Source organism: Tyto alba, unplaced genomic scaffold, assembly GCF_018691265.1.
Source record: "Tyto alba isolate M040663 unplaced genomic scaffold, T.alba_DEE_v4.0 Super-Scaffold_1, whole genome shotgun sequence".
In the NCBI taxonomy this organism is placed as follows: domain Eukaryota; kingdom Metazoa; phylum Chordata; class Aves; order Strigiformes; family Tytonidae; genus Tyto; species Tyto alba.
The window spans coordinates 34,338,076-34,352,957 of NW_024881261.1; the positions used below are offsets into that span (position 1 = coordinate 34,338,076).

The following is a 14,882-nucleotide window of genomic DNA, read 5'->3' on the forward strand; positions in this document are numbered from 1 at the left end:
CTCAGTACACTCTGCACCATTATTTAATTCAGGACTTAGTAAAGCAAAATCTTTTTTTGAGTAGCAGTTTATACGTGATTAAACTTAATATTGCCGATTGTAATAAATCAGGATTAGTATAGTACTGATTTGTTAATCTAACTTGTATTGATTTTAAGTTGTCTTTATTTAAAAAAGAGAAAAAAAAAAAAAAAGGCTGGCTTTTCACAGTGACTGAATTTAATAAGAAGCCCTGTGATAGCAAAGACTCCCCTACTGTTTCTGCTCTTGGCTGGAAAATGTTATTCTTGTATTATTCCAGGGAAAAAAAAAAAAAAAAAAAACCTCATGCTGCTAAAAATCTGCTGCCTGTGGAAAGATTTTTTAATACACTAGTGCTTACATATTCTATTTATGTTAATTGACTTATAAATAATACATTTTATTAATCTTAATATTGGAATCTTGATCATGATAAAGACCCTTTTATTTGGTCTCCTCACAGGCTTTACAAGTAAATATTCCTTAGACCACAAAATATTCCCCCGCTTTTCCTTTTTTATGAATACTTTGATACTTCCCCCCCGCCGTGAAATACAGCCACAGTTCAAAGCGACTGAAAACGTGGTTGTTGTTTCCAAAATGTGATACATTTGAGGTATCTGGCTCCATTTTTTGGACGTCGTCTTTACCTCTCCTTGTGCAAAGATTGATTAAATCTTACCTGCGCTGCAAATATTTGACCAAAAAAAAAAAAAATAAATGATCTTGTGCTGGTTTCAGACATGTCACATTCTGCTAAACTATTTGGCTAACAGCAGCAGATCGCATTCTTCCTGTGTTGGGCAATATTGACCTTAAATTGGCTAAGCCGGCTGCTTTCATGGCATGTGAGCCGGCTGCTTACATGTTCCGAGCGCTGTATTAGCTTTATTACTCCTGTGCTATAAAAACTTCTAATAATCAAATGATAAGATCATATCCTGTGGGTAATTGTGTTGTACCACGACAGGATAACTGAAAAAACATTCAGTGAAAATTGCAACCGACGGAAATCTCTACGTGAAGCGGCAATTGTTGGTGTTGCTCGGCTCGGTGCTGCTCCCCGGAGTCCCGCAGCCCGCGTTCCTGCCCGGCTCCCCTCCAGCTGCCCCCCGCGGCCCCCGAAAGCCACCTCGGCGGCGGCAGGGAACGGCAGCCTGCTGGCCCTCGTTTCAAACGAGGAGGGGAAAATCCTAGAACAAGCCATCCTTGTGTTTTGATTCAGTTTTACCTTAGTCATGCCGCCTCCCCGATACACGAAACATTTAATTCCAGATTTCCTGCCGCTGGCTCCGGGCCTTTGACCGGCTATGTGAAATGTATTTTTACTGCTGTCGGCCTGCCAACTGCTGAGCTCAGTGAAAAATAACTAAAATGAAAACCTTGTACTCCCACATGAACCCTTAAGATCAGAAAAGGAAATTTAAGGCACGGTTACTAATTAGCGCCAAAGCTAATGAGTTCTGGTGAGGTGCAGCAGGAGGAGGAGGAGTTTGCGTCCCCCGCTACCCTACAAGGCTCGGTGGAGAGCACGCGAGCGGTGATTAATCGTGTCGGCCCGGGCCTTGCTCCCGTCCCGGCCGTAGCCACGGGGGTTAATCACGCGGCATCTTTCACGGGAAGGCCCACTCGTGGGCCGGGAGCGTCCCCGGCTCCCACGGGGCACGGCACAGCGTCTGAAACCGTCACGGATGGAATATGTAGATTTTTAATGGGCGACGCGTTCCCATGGAAACAAAACAAAGTCAAGCCTCCCCTCGCAGTGCTAACAATTACTGTAATAAAATGTGTTTTTATTAAAAGCGATTTTAAATATTTAACACATGGCGGAGCGTCCTCGGCGCTGCCCTGTGTGAAATCCAACCTTGCCTCTCGTGAAGTCCAGAGCGCTTCGTGCAGCGTGGGGAGGAATTCGGTGTTTTCACCGATATTTGCGCTTTGCGAATGAAATGTAGCAGCCTCAAGTATGAACAAGATTATTTTTTTCTTATTCTGCTTAGTTATGCTTTTTATTATATAAACATTAACTGTAATATTACAGTGGGAAGCAGGTATTTGGCAACTACGTATTATTTTGCTAAGTTTGCATAGAGGGAGCAGTTTCCAGTTTTAGCAGCTGTAACATGTTTAAACTCAGTTTGTAATGGGATCTGAAGATGAATATTCCCTGTGGGCTCTGCTTAGCTTCATTACTGGAGCCCTGCCAAATTCAGGGCTAGAAAGTATTATTCACGCCTCTTTGCACATACCATGTCAGAGCATGCTCAGTTAATGAATTTTGTTTCTAATATAGCATAAATTAGGTTTATATTTTAACATAATTTATGTTGTATTTTATTAAAATGTAAAATATTATGATCACGAGCAATCTAATTTCTGCGCTCTTAAGCCCAAACTGTATTTGAACATCTAAGTATGTAAATCAAAATTGCATGCTTAGAAGCTGATTCTAGGATAACAAACGAATATCTGAACCAAAGAGGTTTCTGCCTTGGAGTCTTAGATTAAAGATAATTAAGGATTCCTGGTATTTGAACAGATTTATGTTGTTTATAAGCAAAGTACATTTTCTTCATAGAGTCAACTTGTCTTTTTTTTTTTTTTTTAAACAAATTATGGTTGCTGTATTAAAGTTCATATTTTTAAAGTCTGAGTCTTGTATTAATCCCACAGTGAGTCATTAATCATACCAAATGCATTATAAAAACTTTAATCACTGAAGTTGAAACTGAGATTGTAATGCAATCCATCCCTTTTAATTATATCAGTTATTTTTCCTTTCAGATCAAGAATTGCACAGGGAAAACAGATAGATTTAAACTCGGTGTGTTTGATGCTTTCAGAGGAGGATTATTTTTTTCTGTTTTTTCCTTGCTTTTTTAAAAGTGATGTCGTGCGCTTTGCGGAGGACGGTTCCACGGCGAAAAACTCCCTTTTCCCCTCTCCTTAAAGCAGACTGGCTGGCGAAGGCAGGGGCGCGGTGACCGTGGCTGTGCGGGTGCGTTGCCAGGGGGGCAGCGTGCCGGGAGCTGTGCCCACCGCTGGCCTCTCCCGCGGCCCCGCGCTCTCGGCGTCTGCCCAGTTCCTGGCACTCGCCTCGCGCCCAGGGGAACCACCAGCCTGGGAATTGTGTGGCTGTTATCAAGTTGGCTGTGGCTTCGTAGGTGTTTTCCTGGGGTTTGCTGCATGCTTTTAAAGGGAGGGAGGGAAAATAAAAATAAATGGTGGATTTTTTTTTTTTTTTTTTTTTAAATCGGTCTCATATCTTCATCTGCTACAAATTGGTGTAGCGGCAAAAACCACCGCAGTGTTACTGACAACTGATCCACACCAACTCCAACTCCACTGAATTTATGCCACATGATAATCTTGCCAAATAAATTGATTTATCATACTTGGATTTATAGATGTAGAGTTTACGCTGTTGCTTTTATGGCATGGAAGAAAATGGATTTATTAAGTAAACTGCTCATAGTAGATACATTTTGTTCTTTGCTAGAACGGCAAAACCTGATCAATTATTTGTTCCTTAATCCCCCAGATTAATCTTGCCATATGAAAGATTTATTAAAGGAGAGGAAGATAAGCCACTGCCTCCAGTGAAACCTCGAAAACAGGATAACAGTTCCCAGGAGGGTGAGGCGAAAACAAAAGTGTCTGGAACAAAACGCATCAAAAATGAAAACCAAAAGAGCAAGAAGGAAAAAGATAGCGCACAGAAACCCCAAGATGCATCTGAGGTTGGTTCCTTTCCTGCTTTTCAACTGTTCAATTAAAAATGTACAGCTTTAAATCACGTGAAATCCGGTGACAAAATGCCTGATTTAAATTGGAGAATTCCACCCAGTTGGCCTTTGAGTTTGCTTGGCAATGGAAATGCCGTTGTTGTGGTGCTGTCTGTGCTGGGATTTTGCTGGGCTACAAACAGCAACCGGTTGGCTCCATATTGCATAGCGGTGATGGCAGAAGACCAAGCACTGGATGTAACAAGTACCGTTTCTGCTCATTGTATTATACAGTGGTCACCACTAAAAGATCAGCAGCTGCCAAAAGGAAACCACACAACTACCACAGTTATTTCCTAATCTAAGTATAGGGTGCGGGAACCTCTAATACTGTTGATAATACTGTGGTAACTGTTGGACACAGCTGCTTTTTATAATGGTAACCTCTGGATCAGCCCTTCTGTGCTCACATATGTATGCACGTCTCTCAAAAAACATATCACTCCTCAGGATTTCTCTCGTGTTACACTCAATTTCTCTTTGGACTAAAAGGTCAGATTTTGAGGGAACCTCCTTCCAAGCCCTAACTGAGACCCACTTCCCTCTCACATGCCACAGCTGGTTTTGTGCTGAGGTAGGTTCCTACTCTGTCACCTGTTTCACACCGGCAGGCCCCCGTTTCCACCTTACCTGCAGACATTAGACAGCCCTCATGGAAGAGATTTTATGTTCACAGCCCGGGGTAAGACAGATCAGTAGAATTCATATTTGTCTGCAAATAAGAGTAAATATCGCATGTTGCTAAGTGACACAAAATCAGTGGGGGGTTTGCTCCGGTGTTGCTTAAGCACTTTTTTTTTTGCACATCCTGCCCACTCTCTCCTGTGCCCTGCTTGCGCCCCGTGTGAACGAGGCGGTGAAGCTCCTCGCACACAGCCCCTACACAAGACGTTGCTTTTCCTGTCTCAGTCTGCCAGATCACGGCAGCCTTCAAGGCGTTGCAGTGAAAGTAAGTATTTAAAGAATATCGAAACACATGATGTGCCCGGCAGACTATGGCTGCTCCTTTGACTTCATGGCTGTCTGGCAGGTACATAAGTCCTGTGTTCTAAACCAGTTTGGAAATTGGTATTGAGTCAGCTACCAACAATCCTCCTCCTCATTGTTTAAAAAAAACAATGCAGGACCAGTAAACATGGATGCCTTTGGGACTCTGTGTACCCGGTTTTGAGAACAGAAGATTTTAATTTTCGTGTCTCACCTCCTCTTAAAGTTGTGCTTATAGGGACAATTTCGTCTGCCATCCAAACCAGAAATTGTGTTTTAAATTGCCTTGATCAGCAAAACCTTTAACATCGGAAGTAAGAGCACTCCACAGAGAAGGGAGGGGGTTTTGTTTCCTCTCGCACTGTAATTTTGAAGCAGGGGACCCTGTTGGGGGAAAACCCCTCCACTTCTGATGAAAAATACATAGAGAGAGGAGAGCGTGCACAAACCAGCTTCGGTCTCTGGAAGGTTGCAACACAAATTGCCCAAAGCAAAGAGATGCAAACTGAAGGCTTGTGCCATTCCTTGTGTCATTCCTTCGTGCCTGGTTATTTATTGAGGGGTCTTGGTTCAGCGAGATACGTTACACAGTATCCGTACCGCCACTGCTAAGCACAACATAACAAGTCAGCAACAGAGCGTCAGCCTTAACTTTGAATTTCCTTGCTTTTGTTGTTCCCTATCTCAAACTTCCTGCTGCTTAAACTGCAGTTATTTTTGTGTGGCTTGCAGGAAGAGTTCTTAAGCTGCGCTTATCGGAAACGTAGGGAGCCTAGACGAGACAATAAAAATGTACAATTACAGCAGTTTCCTATTGTAAAATGGTACCTTTTATAGCAGAATTATCGTCTCCTCCCTAACTGGGGTGGAAGACATGTCCTGCCCCTGTTTAATCATGGTGGGCGATTGAGGACCTCAGCCTTCATGCAGGTCACCCTACGGGTAGGTGGTCACACGAAGCCCGAGCAGTGAAGGGGCCTGCAGGGGTGGGTGCTTCCACCCGGCGTGGGTTCAGAGCTGCAGAGCTCGTCTGTGCTCTGCCACAGGGCAGGCTTCGTGCCCAGGACGTGGCCCTTACGGGGCCAGCGGGAAGGAGATGTCCGACTCCTCTGGATGGAGCAAAATCCAAGTCTGCTGGAGCCGAGCAGAAGGTTGCGTGTCCCTCTCGCCCCGGCTGTCCCCCAGCAGTGGGGCCCCGTGCCAGGCTCCACGTTTGGGTGCAGTCCCCATCCCAGCATAGCAGTGGTGGTGTGTTGCTCACAGGGAGCCTCTATAGCTGCACGTATAGATGTGTAGGTATGGCCCCAACACAGCCACCGCTTAAACCATTTCTGCACGTGGCCTAGAAACTGGCTGTAGCTGTAAGCTGTGAGAGCGTAATCAAGTTACTAATGTGCGGTCCTCTCAATTGCATGTTCAACTCATACACCGTAAGAAGTATGCAGGGAGAGAATATAACTTTAATTTATTAAGGTAGCATTTGCTTTTGTGCTCTTCACTGTTTTCCTGCTGTCACAATGACATTGTCAATGTAACGAGATACCAGACAAAATGCTATTAGCCTTAGACTGCACATTTCCTCACAATAGCTGAAACTTCAATCAAAATGTTGCTTAACAGAAACAAAGAGCAGAATGTACAGTTATTAAATATGATTTCTCTTTTTTTTTTTTACCTCCTCCTTGCTTTGCTCATCTGTCTGGTATTTTCCTGTAATTTTATAAGCTCAAGAGACTAGCAATGGTACTTTGTAAAGGACCTAATGATGGTATTTGGCTGCAAGAGGCAGCTATGAGTTTAAAAAGAAGAAGTTAGGATGACTAACAGACACTGTAACTAATAGGCCAACCAAACAGACAGGAATATTTAAAAGCAGCTGCGAAGAAATAAATCTCTGAGAGGGTTAGATTCGTTAGGACCTTCTCCGATCCCCGGCTCCTATGACAGACCATAAAGCAGCATTTAGATAATAACTTTCTTGATGCGTCTTATCTTTACAATGAAGAAAGAAAGAAAACAATAATAATAAAGGACTCACACAATGCTGCTGTTTTATGACTGTCTTCTACCACGACATGTCAGAGGAGAGTGACAGCAGTTTTGAAAAGGGCTGTCAGTCAGCTGGATCGCAGATGGGACGCTCTGGTGACCTCCATGGGTCACAGTTCAGTCGGCTACATAATGGGATGAATAGTGTGAATTGTGCACACAAGCTTTATTAATGGGGGAGCAGAAAGAGCTGCGGTCCCATTGACGATAACGTATAAAAGCCATGTTTGTAATAGCGGGCACACACGCTTACTGAATGTTGACAACTTCATTTTAATCCGTTAATAAAAAAATGTGTGTCCTAGTTAAGCTGTGGCAGTGATTTGCTGCCTACAATAGGGATTCCTAGTATGCCATTTCTATCATTTTCACACTTTAATGCAGAACTGGGTGTGAATGATCTCCTCTGTGATCAGTGAATTTTAAATAACTACGCTGGAGAGACTTTATATAAGAAAAAACATGGGAATCGTGTTGTTTTCGTAGGTGAAGTTGGCTAGCAGGAGAAATTTCTATAGCCTTATCGTTTGCGTTATGAAATCTTCTCTCCTGCGTTTGCCGAGTTAATTTTAAAAGAGTATAACCTCAGCGTTTAGCTATCTGGTCAAGCCGCTGGTGCCTCTTGTCAGGTTACAAACATCTGCTGTTTTGAAACGCCTTATTGTGACGCTGGCAGGGATGGTATATGTCTTAACATTTCTAGGAGGTAGGTCTCTTTGTCTGAGAGCAGTAGCTGGCGTTAGAGCCTTCGTGTTCCAGCAAGGTGATTAGCAAGTGCTTCTCTAAAAGTAGCCAACGCTGTACTGTGTGTAATCTCACGAACAGTGTGCCGAAACACACCGCATTCTTATTACTGTCTGTTGAATCGTTTTATTAGGTTTCATCAGAACAAGAGAAGGATCAAGAATCAGCAGACCAGAAAAATTTCCCTGAACATCCTACAGTGGGAGAGATGAAACAACCCGTGCAAGGCCCTCCATCTCTTTTGCCAGAAACAGCTCGGCCACTGCCTCTGGAAAAGGCAGACCTGACAGAAATCAGCACGAACAGTGAGAAAGCCAAGGAGGAGGTTCAGCACTCGTCCTCTTTCTCAAGTATATCCGTGTCCCCAGAAGAAGACACCGTGCTGGATGCCACTGCCACGAAACGATTACACCCCCCAGCAGATGCCCTAGAAGACACAAAGCCTGAACAAAGACTACACAAAGCTTTTACTGACAGCTTAGAAAGTGAGCCTCCAGAAATGCCCTTCACGGCTTTCCCGGTCCAGCTGCCCACTCAGAGCGACATGGAAGATGACAAATTGCCAGAGATGGCCGATTACATCGCAAACTGCACGGTGAAAGTGGACCAGCTGGGAAACGAAGACATCCACAACGCACTGAAGCAAACACCCAAAGTACTGGTGGTCCAGAACTTCGACATGTTCAAGGAGAAGGAGCTGCCTGGGTCCATGAACGATGACTCCGCTTTCGGTTACACCCCGCTGCTCTACTCAAAGGGTAACCCAGGCATCATGTCGCCCCTGGCTAAGAAGAAGCTGCTGTCGCAGGTCAGCGGGGCGGCCCTCTCGTGTAGCTATCCTTATGGTTCTCCTCCACCTTTGATCAGCAAAAAGAAACTGAACAGCAGAGATGAACTGTCCTCAAGCATGTCGCAAGGTCCCCACGCCCCTAGTTCGGACCCCGTAGCAATTAATAGGCCCTCAGTCATACAACATGTACAGAGTTTCAAAACCAAGGAAGAAAGGAAATCGATTAATGACGTTTTTAAACATGACGTGCTAAGTAAACCAGATCCTCAGCGCTGTGACTTTTCAAAACATCACCTCAGTTCTCTTGCCGAGTCATACATACCGAAGATGGATATCCAGGACTGCAAAGATAAAATGAGTGAGAAAAGGGCACTGCAGCACTCCCACGTGCCCACTTTCTTGGCAGATTTTTATTCATCACCTCATCTGCACAGCCTTTATAGGCACACAGAACACCACCTTAATAATGAACAGACATCAAAGTACCTCCCCCGGGACATGTTCAGAGAGTCTGAAAATATTTCTACTTTTACTCAACACAAACACCAAGAAAAACTAAATTTAAATTACCGCCCATCTTTGCATCAGCAAGAAAAAAAGGCAGTAGTGGAGGCCTCTTCAGATGATCAGCCAACAGACTTGAGTCTTCCAAAGAGCATACACAAACAGACTGCAAAGGCTCCGGGCTCCAGCCTCCCTCATTCGTCCATGGCCCAGAAAGAAGGCAAAGGTATCTCCCCGTTCCAGGCTGCGAGCAGCCAGGCGGTGAGCCTAGACTGTAACCCCAAAGCTTGCCGCGTGTCCCCCATGGCCATGACAGCCCCGAAAAAACACAGCGAGTTGCTCCACAGGTCTGGGAAGCAGCAGGCCCAGAGGCTGGAGAATCTGAGGAAGATGGAGGGGATGGTGCACCCTATCATCAACCGCAGAACGAGCCCTCAAAACGTGGGGGCTGCCCGGCCTTTGAAACGGAGCCTGGAGGATTTGGACAAAGTCATTTCGGAAAAAAAAATCCGAGCGGTCTCTCCTCTGCACTTAACCAAGGAGACCCCGGTGAAAGACAAGGTTCCCGACCCAGAGGGGGAAGGCAGCAAGCCGGTGCACGGCCTCCATTCTGGCAGCATGCTGGAAAGCCACAAATTTCCCCTGTCAGCCCCCATCTTCCCAGGCTTGTACCCGGGGAGCCTGTGCACGGGGCTGAACAGTCGCCTCCCGCCCGGGTATTCTCATCCCCTGCAGTACTTGAAAAACCAGACCGTGCTGTCCCCACTAATGCAGCCTTTGGCTCTTCACTCCTTCATGGTGCAAAGACAATTCCTCACGTCCCCTGCAAACTCTCAGCAACTGTACAGACACTTAGCTGCAGCAACACCGGTAGGAAGTTCCTACGGTGACCTTTTGCATAACAGCATTTATCCTTTAGCTGCTATAAACCCTCAAGCCGCGTTCCCACCTTCCCAGCTATCCTCTGTACATCCCAGCACAAAACTGTAAACCCCCTCGCTCACAAAAAAAAAAAAAGGTCTGAGGAGAAAAGTTAAGTTAGCGACATTCCTCCCCCCCCCCCGTGATGGTGTCTTGCAGATTTAGCGATCTGTATTTTTGTCAACCAGGATGCAGTCGTACCCCACCTAGAGGAGCGCTTCAGAGTTTGATGGAGACAGGACTGCTTCTTTAATTCTGGCTCCCACATTAGCCCCCCTCACCCCTTATCCCTGCCCCTGAAAAAAAAAAAAAAAAAAAAAAAAAAAAAAAAAAGAACAAACAAAACAAAACACACACAAAAAAAAAAAAAGGCAAGAAAAAATCATTGGATTTTGCATATGTGTTTTCTGAAAGGACTTGTATATGGTAAGAGCAAATGTTCAAAGGGAGCCGTGGAAATGCAGGCCCAGTCCTGAGCTCACTGAAATCCCGGGTGAGGGCTGCGTTTGCCTTTCACTGAGCCGAGGACCAGAGGCCGTGCGTTGTTGCAAATGAGTCAAGGACTCGAGATGAACCTGGAAATGAGAAGCGGGCCGAGAATCCGTACAATCAGTGGATGTGCTTTTTTGGGTAACTTTTCCTGACTTTTAAAGATCCAATCAATGCAATGTATAGTAAAACGGCAGTAGATTTTTCATTTTAACACTATTAGAACAGAAGGGTAAACACTGTTTAATTTGACTGTACATATCCACTTCGTAAACTACCGGTGTCACATTTGGTCACAATAATTTATATAGTTTTGTTTGTCCAGTATATTCTGTGCTCTTTATGTTTGTTTTGGGTTTTTTTTTTTTTTGGTTTTGGTTTTGTTTTGTTTTGGGTTTCTTTTTTTTTTAAATTAAACAGTATCATTTTATCTGCAACTTTTTTTAAAGGCTGTGGCTGTCCTAATTTTTTTTTTTTTTTTATGTGTTTGTAATTTTTCCAGTTTCTTTATACTTTTGAGCAGCGTTTTTGTTTCGTTTTTTTTTTTGTGGTAACGTTTATTGTTTACAAACTGAAGCAACTGGTTCAGATTAATCTTAATGGTTATAAACATACTGTAGGTGATGTTATGGTGCAAGGATGCAGACAAGGTTCCTTTCCCCACGGCCCGCCCCAGCGAGGTGCTGAGCACCTCTCGCGCTCCTCCTGTTGTTGCGATGGCTCCTGCGCCGCTTCTCCCCTCCCACCGAGCTTTGCTTTCCCGTATCGTGGTCCGTGAATTTGTCGAGCGTTGTACTTCACCTTACCTAGGCTGTGAAACCCTGCTGCCTACCAGAGAAACGGTCTAGAAAACCAAACCTCCCTGGCTTGAGCTGCTGGATGACAGAGGAGCCCGGAAAACGGATTTGTGGTTTGCGAGAATGTCAAGAATTTCAGAAATTAGGACAGGAGCCAGTGTTGATTTGGACCAGAGGCTTACGGGTCCTGTGCCTCGCGAGGGGGCTGGGCTCCGTAGGATGGGCAGGGGGTTGCATGGAGTGGTTGGGATGGGCCTTCCACACCTCCCCCCCCCCCGGGGATCTCAGCCTCTCCCTGGGCATCCTTGTGCAGGGGGAAAGCCCGGGCGTGGAGGGGCTGGGTTTTTCCTAAGGAAAGAGCTTCCCTATGGATGTATATTCGCTTTGCAGGACATCACCACCACGCAGCTGAGCATAGAACATCGATAAAGCGAAGTGTGACCTGGAGGCTTTTTACAATGTGAAAATTGGTTGTGATTCAAACCATCTCAGTTACTGTTCAAAGACAGCATAATCAATACAAAAAGAAAAATGGAAACTACTAAGAAACACCTTGCATGCTAGGCATGTCGTTAAATTTTCCCGTGATATGAAGCCAAATACAGTATATAATGTATCATACCTAATATCCAAAGGTGGAAACCAGAATAATATACTCGTCTACTGTTAAAGATCCAGCTTCTTCAATTAAATACTTTATATTCCTGTGGTAAAACTATATTTAATTGATCGATAAACAGACTAGTAGAACTTAGAACATGGATGTGCCAGTGCAGAGCATCCTGCTGCTCCACAAGTCGCACAGGAACCAGAACTGCAGGCTCATCCGGGCAGAGGCCGCAGTGTGGAGGGCATCTCTAGTCAAGTTGCACTAGATCCGAATCACATGAGAATCAGGGGTTTTGGGGGGTTTGGGGGGGGGGGGGGGGGGGGGGGGGAAGAGGGCGGGGGGAAGGGGAGAGAGTATAAAAATCTACAGCGAATGCAAACAGAAGCTTGTCGTGTGTTTGGCAAAGCAAACGCTTCTCTTCCTTGTCTCGGTTGTGTGTCCTGGAGTCGTGCATTTGTTTACGCGAAGTGTCCGATTTCCCTTTCGGTTACGTCCTGTTGGAGTTTGATGGTCGGCTGTTCGGAGCCGTGCTGAGGCAGCGCGGGGCTGGGGGACGGGGAGAGGGGAGGAGGGCTCCTCGCTTGCCTCACGAGGAGACTGGCTGCCACTGGCTGGGGAAGCTCATAATATACTGGGCAAAACATCTGGGTGAGGGAAAGAAATGGTAGCATAAACCCCCAACAGAAGCGGTGCATTATTTGTTTAAAAACTATTAACAGAAATCTTGGAAATCTTTCAAAAGACTATTGAATTCTCCATTGGCTGAAAAGTCTTTTTTTTTTTTTTTTTTTTAATGTCTTAAATGGGGCTTTGTTTGCATTGTTTGAGTTCAAGGGGCCTTATTACTGAATGAAATTGCACAAGCCTTCCTTTGTGCAATCAAACCATTGTTATTGGTAGATTTGTAAAGGAAACTGTGGAATCTAATTGGCAACAGAGTCATAAATCTATTTACCAGGAGCCAGTTCCAAGAAATGTTGCAATTCAAACGCACCATGTCCAGGATTCATTAGGGATGCTAAAGGTTGTGAGATTCAAAGGGAAAGGCCCGGCAGCAAACCGCTCGCGGGTGTGCCTGGGCCCGACGCGAGGGCGAGCCGTGCCTGGTGCCCGGGAAGCCGCTCGTCCCGGCTGCCGAGAGGTCGGCTCGGCAGCTCCTCTGCCTGCCTCGGCCGGGGCCGGGGCCCGGTCCCTGCCGTCGCGGCGCTCGGCGAGGCCGCGGCTGCCCCGGGTTGGCGGTTGCCGAGCAGTGGGACGTCGTGTGCTGGTGCGAGGCGGGCGGCACTGGCAGTGCTGCCGCGAGCGCTTCCTGCGGTGTTTGCTGTACACGTGGTTGATATTTCGCTCGTCCTCTTCCTCCTTCTCCTCCTCCTCCTCCTCCCCCCCTCTCCCCCCAGCCCCGCAGTTTTAAATATGTTCTAATAATGGCAGCATAATCTACTAGCTGTTTATACTTTTTTAACTTTCTTTTGTTGTAAATATTGTATACTTTTTGTGATTCAAGTTATGTAGCCTATATGCTCTGTAAGGTGATGATTTGTATATATAAAAATGGCCCAGTAATATTATATAGTTTCCCATTTAAAAGGTTATTGAGTAACCTTTGCGTTAGTTTAAACACTACCAGAAATAAAGCTGAGCCAACTATAAACACTCAATTTTTGTATGTTTTCCAAATTGTACTTATTAATGCTTTTGATACTGTATTATGTGCCAATAGTTTCCCAATCACATAGCAGGCAAAAGATATTTTGTACTTTTTGATCCACTGTAATATTTAATAAAAAATGTTACTATCTGTTCCCTTTTGTGTTTGATTAATAATTCTGTAAACAGCCCTTATCACAATGGATTACATATTATCCCATCCGACCTTTCAGCCCTCTTATATTGGCTTTTCTAGAGAAAGTATCTCCTCCTGCAAATGATATGATTAAAGAAATGGAAGTTTGCAATTTCCTAAAGGAGGAAGAGACAAGATCTTCAGTCAGTGCCCCTCTGTTTTTGCAGCGTGCTTGCATTAAAGCATGGCTGTGGTCAGGCTGACAGTAGGAGTAGCTTTGGAGGGGCTAACATCCACGCGTAGCCAGTGGCTCCAGTAGCACGTGTGCTCCATTTGCATCTCGGAGCAGGACCTTTTTCCTGCCAGGACTGCAGGCTCGAGCTGGGATCTGCAAATCACCATGAGTAAGATTTTAGAGTCTCGTGCTAACTAGTAGTTTTGCTGACGACAGGAAACAACCACCAAGTAAAATGAATTCGTACTCCGTTCCTTGACAGGTCCAAGGAGCCCCCCTAAGCCCGCTCAGCGTCCCTGAGGGCGGCGCACGCCGCGGGCCCCCATCCTGCGGGGAGGTGCGGGCGCATGGTGCAGCGCGGGGACGCTGTCCCCTAACCGTGCGGCAGCTGGGCGAGCTCGGCTGGGCTGATGTCACCGTTAGATGAGGCTTCCAGATACGTGCTGTGGTTGAGGGAAAGTCTCAAAAAAAAAAAAGGAAAAAAAAAAAAGAAAAAAAGGCATTTCTTGTGTGTGGTGGAAAATAAGGGGAAATACCAGCTCAGGGAGAGGCGGCCGTTGGGCACACGCGAAGCCTCTCCAGTGGGGACGGTGTGGGAACAGGCATGAGGGCAGGACGAGCGCCCACGGCACGGCCCACCAGCACGGCTCCCAGCGAGAGGGTCACCACGGCGCTTAACTGCCCTCCGCAAGCTCCCTTCTCTTCTGATGTCCGAGTCCTCGGTCGATCATGTGCTCCTCAGAGCAGGCTGTGCAAGGGCTGCCATGGTTTCTGTATGCACCGTGTGTGAGCAGACAGGATAAACCTTCCCCTGGTTTAACCTGCTGCCTGATATTTTCCTTTGATGCTTGTTTATTGTTCTATTGTGAGAAACAGTAAATAATCACGGCATATGTGTGGTCCCCACATCAGCTGTGAAGCTATGGGAGAAGATGGGACCCTCTAGCAAACCTCTTTCCCCATCCTCTTCTGTCTGCCAAGCTGAGGCATTTTACTCTTCTCATATTGAAAATATTGCCTACTGGTGAACACCTGAAGGAGATGGGGTGAAATGTGGACACGGATGGATGCTGACCTTTGCAATAGCTGCAAAGGCGGCCAACGCAGCTTGGTTTCCAGCACCATGCTTGCTTCCTTGCCTTTTTTAGCCCTTCCCATCCATGGATT

The 14,882-nt window shown here is 45.8% G+C and overlaps 1 protein-coding gene across 3 annotated transcripts in view; it reads left to right on the forward strand.

Annotated features, from left to right (window-relative positions):
- Positions 1–10,727, forward strand: part of ARID5B (AT-rich interaction domain 5B) — a 121,447-nt gene extending 110,720 nt beyond the window's left edge. For all 3 annotated transcript variants that reach the window (XM_042790426.1, XM_033004286.2, XM_042790432.1), the window contains 2 exons: positions 3,563–3,761; positions 7,720–10,727. In XM_042790426.1, the coding sequence (XP_042646360.1) occupies positions 3,563–3,761; positions 7,720–9,870 (2,350 nt within the window). In that variant the 3' untranslated portion in view covers positions 9,871–10,727. The remainder of the gene's footprint in view (positions 1–3,562; positions 3,762–7,719) is intronic.
- Positions 10,728–14,882: the final 4,155 nt, after the last annotated feature.